This window comes from Carlito syrichta, unplaced genomic scaffold, assembly GCF_000164805.1.
Source record: "Carlito syrichta isolate Samal-C Ts95f unplaced genomic scaffold, Tarsius_syrichta-2.0.1 Scaffold271404, whole genome shotgun sequence".
In the NCBI taxonomy this organism is placed as follows: Eukaryota; Metazoa; Chordata; class Mammalia; order Primates; family Tarsiidae; genus Carlito; species Carlito syrichta.
The window spans coordinates 48,734-55,442 of NW_007215500.1; the positions used below are offsets into that span (position 1 = coordinate 48,734).

At 34.5% G+C, this 6,709-nt stretch overlaps 1 protein-coding gene across 1 annotated transcript in view; it reads left to right on the forward strand.

The window, feature by feature from the left end:
- Positions 1-6,709, forward strand: part of TMEM131 (transmembrane protein 131) — a gene marked incomplete at its 3' end in the record, with an annotated part of 74,503 nt that overhangs the window by 48,140 nt on the left and 19,654 nt on the right. Inside the window, exons 22-25 of the mRNA XM_008052292.1 lie at positions 3,407-3,558; positions 3,955-4,097; positions 4,549-4,735; positions 6,040-6,225. Coding sequence (XP_008050483.1) covers positions 3,407-3,558; positions 3,955-4,097; positions 4,549-4,735; positions 6,040-6,225 — 668 coding nt within the window. The remainder of the gene's footprint in view (positions 1-3,406; positions 3,559-3,954; positions 4,098-4,548; positions 4,736-6,039; positions 6,226-6,709) is intronic.

Here is a 6,709-nt window from a genome sequence, read left to right on the forward strand (position 1 = left end):
TAGAGCTTTTAGGAATCGCCACACTGCTTTCCACAGAGGTTGCACTAGTTTACACTCCATTTTCTTGATGTATGTTCATAGAGATATTAATTCCCCTCTTAGAACTGTATTCATGCCAACCCAGAGGTTTTGGTAAGATGTTTCTTCATTTTCATTTGTTTCCAGGAATCTTTTAATTTCTGTTTTGATTTCAGTGTTGACCCAGTAGTTGTTCAGCATCATGCTGTTTAGTGTCCATGTCTTTGAGGGCTATGCCCTCCTCTGGGAATCTTTTTGTGCTTTGCTTTTCCCATCCATAAAATGCTAATGTAGCAAACTGTTATTGGTAGTTATCTAGAAAACTCAGTACCTAGAACTTTCTTTCACTTTGCTTTTATATGGGAGAAAATACATATAAGAAGTAAATGAACTAATATTTACTTTATGTTATTGACTACAAGTAGTATTTACAAAATGTAAAACACTGAACTAGGCATTGTGTGAGATAGGAAAACAAATAAAAGTTCTAGACCTCAGAAGTATATTCTAAATAAGAAATCTGGGAGGAGGCCCTAGGATGTTCTCAGGGTAATTCTATCTCAGTTCTCTACAGAGCTGTAGAACTGTAGTTCTCAAAATATTTGGTCTCAGGACTCCCTTATAGTCTAAAATTATTAAGGAACCCAGAGAGGTTTCTTGTTTACATGATTTACATCTATCAATATCTTATCGTATTAGAAATGAAAAGTGAGAGATCTTTAAAATGTTGATTTAATTCATTTAAAATAATAACAAGCCTATTCCATCTAACATAGCATAAAAATAGAAACTAGCTATATGTTAAATTTGTTTTGCAAAAAGTATGGAATGTTTTATGTTTTTGCAAAATCTCTTTAATTGCCCTTGACTTAATAGACAAGTAGGATTCTCGTGTTCATTCCTGTATTCAGTCTTTCATGATATATTATTTTGATTGATGTATGTGATGAAAATCTAACCTGATACAGACATGTAATTAGAAAAAGAAGGAATATCTTAATTGCCTAAAATGTTATAACACTTTCTAAGTCAGTCACTTAGAAAATATTGGTTCACTGAGACATGCAGACCTTAGAAGTCTTAGAAATGTTGACACAATACACTATATGATATTCAAAAAAATCATATTCATCAATATAATCACTGGTCTCATTAGGAAGTTCTTTAAGTATTAGGAAGCTGTCAAGCTAACAAGGATGGACACAAGTTATCCAAAATTCTCAATTTTGCTCAAAAGCTTAAATTTCATCATTGGAAATAAATATGTCGGTTGTTTTCCTTAGAGGACAGATGCAGTTATTTTCATGAAAATACCTGCCAAATATACAAGTCTGAATAACCATAGATGACTGTCAGTCATTCTTTCAGACATAAACGGTGGTTCATAAGAAATACAGCTAGCTTAACTAGCATTTTAAATAGGTTTCAAAACAACATTCAACTTCTGTATGCTGAAAAGATGTGCTCCAGATTGAAATTTAATGAAATTAATATTTATTACTGCTTCATCAGGGACTTTTTTTTTCACTACAAATGCATGATGGCAAAGAGTACAGTGGCTACTAGAGAAGTTTGATACCCTGCCTAGATTCATGCTAAGGGGTCAGCAGTTTTACATAGCTTTGCTGGCCACCAGTACAAATGCCTACGCAGTGGAAGATGCAAATAACACCTATCAGCATAATTATGAAAATAATTTTGACATTATGGATACCCTGAAAGGTTCTCTGAGATCCCCAGGTTTCCAAGGGTCACTCTTTGAGAACCACAACCATAAAATTATTTAAGCCCTTAACAATTATCCTAGAAGCATCACAACATCCTGAAGTGTTTCCTAAATCATCAGAGTTTAAGTTAACTAGTGTTTATTGAGAATATGGTATAGTACATCATTGTGTCCATCAGTGACTCAGACTAGATTATTTAAAAGGAAACTTATTCACCAGCCATTTGGGAGCAATTGGAATATTCTGTTGTCCTAGTAGACTTTGACAGAAAGGAATGTTAGATGCATAAAAACAAATACAGTTGACCCTTAAACACCATGGATATTTGAACTGCAGAGATCCAGACTATTTTCAACCAAATATAGATGAAAAATGCAGTTTAGCAAGATGTGGCAGTATGCACCTGTAGTCCTAGCTACTCAGGAGGCTAAGGCAGGAGGATCACTTGAGCCCAAGAGTTTGAGGCTACAGTGAGCTGTGATCGTGCCACTGCATTCCAGCCTGGACAACAGAGTGAGACCCTATCTCAAAAAAAAAACCTAAAACAAATACAGTTCATGGGATGTGAAACTATATCTGGAGGGCCAACTTTTTGCATGGGCAGGTTTTGCAGGGCCACTAGTGGGACTGTGAGTATGTGTGGATTTGGTTATGTCTCGGATCCTGGAGCCAGTCCCCCACATATATAAAGGGACAGCTGTATTTACCTCAGAAGCAAGAATTGAGAAGTAGTGGGCTTCATAAAGTCTTTACTATAAGTTAACATTTATAGATCTGTGCTAATGGAAGAAGATAGGTCTGTATGTATTAAACCCAACTGTGCCAAGGAGAGTAGAAAATCATAGAAAATTCATTTCCTTCCATGATAACAGGGTCGTACAGAGCCATGAACATTTATGGTCATGTGTTGTCAACCTTTCCCTCAAAAAAGTTTAAACTTAGTGTTTCTTAAAACCCAGAATAGTACATCCTTCTGTATGAACTTTGATTGTTTTAAATTTTTAAAAAATGTTTTTTAACCTTATCTAACTGGCTGTCAAAAAAGTTATATTTTGAATATTAAACTAAGCTATGCTTTAAACTTTAAATCAAGTGTTTATGAAACAGAAATTATGTGTTTAACTTTCAAGATAAATTCAACGAGAGATTGATATGGGTTGGAAATATTTTTACAAATAAAAGTATGGTGCAACCTGAAGATCCTTCAGCTACTTTTCTTGGGAGGGAGGGAGGGGCAGCATCAGGAGGGGCTAGAGTGCTAGGGGTTGGTTACGTGAGTGTTTGCTTCGTGCTGAAGCGTCATACTGTTTATCTTAGGCTTGTGTCCTTTTCCATATGTGTGTTATATTTCAAAATTGTGTAAGTTTAAAAACAAAAACATCTGTATACAAAGCAAATGCCTAGTGCAAACAGAACTTTACTTGGCAACCTGTGCAAAAAAGCCCCTTTTGGACTTAGAGGAAAATGAAGTCTCATCAGAAGTCTCATTATCAGTTGTCCAGCTCTGCCTGTCAGTTGACCCATATCTAAATGATGAAGGATAACATTGTTTTTGTATTTAATAAACTTGAGAAACTATGGGCTCTGGAATGGGGTAAAGGAAAAAAAATTGTTCCAGAGAATATATTAATGATTTCTGTTTGTTTATTCAATGTTTCAAGGCTCATCCACTACAGAGTTCTACAGGATTTATAGAGGGCCTCTCTCGACATTTAATTTTAAACCTAATTTTAAAACCTGGAGAAAAGAAATCTGTCAAAGTAAAGTTTACTCCAGTTCACAACAGAACTGTTTCTTCACTAATCATAGTCAGGTAGGTTCTATGTGGGTTGACTTTTGTACTTATATAGAAGGCCTTGCTTGATTTGTTTCAAGATGAATTTATATATCTAACTTATAAAATAGGATATCCACTTTGTCCAAAACATGCACACACCCCACTCTTAATGAAACATACCTTTTAAATTAAATTTATAGCTCAAAAATATGAATAGTATCTTTTTTATGAATAATATCTTACTGTACCATATGTGACTCTTAAAAATAAAAATACTTAATTGTCTCTGTGAATTTTTAAATTCCTAAAGTATAAGTGTTCACTTTTATTCATTAGTTTCTGTGTGTTTTTTTGTAATATAATAGTGGAAAGTATAGACCAAAAGATTGTGCACATTTAATAGGAAAAGTTGTAATTCTTGTTCTTGAATAGAAATAACCTGACTGTGATGGATGCTGTGATGGTCCAAGGACAAGGAACAACTGAGAACTTAAGAGTGGCAGGCAAGCTTCCAGGTCCAGGAAGTTCCTTACGCTTTAAAATCACAGAAGCATTGTTAAAAGATTGTACAGATAGTGAGTATTCCTAACAGTTCCTAGGGCATACATTTTAGCACTTGTGCTTTCAACAGTAAATAATTCTAAAACGAGAACAGTATTTCTGTATGTGCACACAGTATTTTAGTGGTAAATGCTCAAGATTTCAAGGAAGTACCATGTCTTGCTTTCAGGGTTGATTTGAATCTTAAAAGATTTAAAATGTTAAAAAAAAGAATTTAAAATGCCAATATTTTACCTTAGCTGATTTACTGTAAGTATGAAACATAAAGCATAATAAAGCATAATAAAACTTTAGCCATCTGCAATGACATATCAAAGTGTATTACTTCCTGAAATCTAAGGAATAGCTGGTCTCTTTGACATGTGGGGGTGGTTCATAATCTCTGGCATTTATCTGGTATTTACTGTTTGGATTAGGAATACATGATGGCAAGTTTTATTCTTACTCTTCATTTTTTTTCTCTAGGTTTAAAACTAAGGGAACCAAATTTCACACTGAAAAGAACATTTAAAATAGAAAATACAGGACAACTTCAAATCCATATAGAAACCATTGAAATCAGTGGATACTCATGTGAGGGTTATGGCTTTAAAGTTGTTAATTGTCAAGCATTCACATTAAGTGCCAATGCCTCTAGAGACATAATTATATTGTAAGTATTTTCTTTTAAGGTATAATGAATCACCTACTTTTTATATTAAACTTGTTCAAACTCTGTGTAAAGATGTGTTTTGTAAAGGTCTTTATCTATAAACGTATTGATTTTTTTTCACTTAATCTTTGACTAAAATGTTTCTTCATATCTTATTTTTCAAAGTTATACAACTTCCTCTAATCTCCAAAGTAGATCAGATAATCTTAGAAACCAATTTCAAAATTATTTTCAGGGCTGTGTTAAAGTTTCAGATGTTGGTATAAATTTACACTGCCTCAGCAACAGAGCAGAGATTTGTATCATACGTGTAGAGTTTTCCCATATTTTGTAGTATAAGAATATGTCATATTTTGGTGAGAATACAGTTTTAATGCTTGCATCAGTAATAGCATATTTTAAAAATTAATTGATAACTTATGTGATAAGCTTTATGTAATAAAATATAGCAGCTATCCCTTAATTAAATAATATTTTTATGATTGTTAATGGGTATTTACTTAATAAGAAACTACATGACCGGGTTCGGTGGCTCAGCCTGTAATCTCAGCACTTTGGGAGGCCAAGGCGAATGGATTGCCTGAGCCTGCGGGTTCGAGACCAGCCCAGACAGCTTAGCAAGACCTCGTCTCTACAATAAATAAAAAATTAGCCAGGTGTGGTAGCGCATGTCTTGTAGTTCTGGCTACTTGGAAGACTGAGGCGGAAGAATTGCCGGAGCCCAGCAGGTTGACACTGGGGTGGCCGTGAGTATGCCACTATAGTCCAGCCTGGGCAATAGAGTGAGACTCCAACTCAAAAAAAAAAAAGGAAACTGCATTACTATATGCAAGGACTAATGCTTGACACCTAAAGGTACAATAAGAAATAAAGCACCTTTCCTCAAGGTGTATACAGTTAACAAAAAATAAAATATTGTGGCATAAGCAATACTGCTGGAGGTGATGAAAAGATCACTAGGGCTAGGGTGGTTTTTTGAACAGGCATTATTGGGAATGTAACCTGGGAGAAGATTTTGAGAAGGGGGGAGGGAAGGAAAAGAATTCAGGACTACCTTCTGAATTAATAATTATGAGGAACTGATTACTGTTCTTTTTTGTGTAACTTCTCTAATTATTCACAGAATATAGTTGTTCCTGTTTATTAAGCATGGGATAATACTTTTTTCTTCTAAAAATGAGAAAGTCGAACAAAAGTAGCAAACTCAAATGCTGTGTTATATATAAAGGGTTATGGGACCACTATTATATTCAAACTGCTTGTGATATATTTTGAAACTTCACCTTACTATCATTCTGTTTTAGGTTTACTCCTGATTTTACAGCTTCTAGAGTTATTCGAGAACTGAAGTTTGTAACAGCCAGTGGCTCTGAATTTGTATTTATATTGAATGCATCCCTTCCATACCATATGTTAGCAACCTGTGCAGAAGCCCTGCCCAGACCCAACTGGGAACTGGCTCTGTACATCATCATCTCAGGAATAATGAGGTACTTGCATCTTGGTTTGGAATGGTATTCACTCATCACCTGACATGGTTTATCAAGTGCCCACTATGTGCCAGTCACTGTTCTAAGTGTTGGGATATGCCAGTAGACTGAGCAGGCAGACAGGACTCACTTCCCTTAGTAAACTTATACACTGTGGGAACAATACGGAACCCATCTTGGGTGGCATATACCATTAACAAAGTTTTCTCACCTTTGAAATTTGTTAATTTCAAAGATAAGATATTAAAGTACATATTAATTTGTTAAAGGAAAAAATGCTCATAATTTATCTGGTAAAGTTACTTGATTTGGGCATGTATAATTTACTGACCAATATGCATTTCTTAAACAGTACCTAGGCAACATGAAACTGATTAGAAATATTTTTTAAATCCTTAGTGTGTTTTGAGAATCAGATAAACTCACCTTTAAATTAATTTACATATTTACCTCACACATTCTTTAAGGGAAAAGAGTTGGGGAG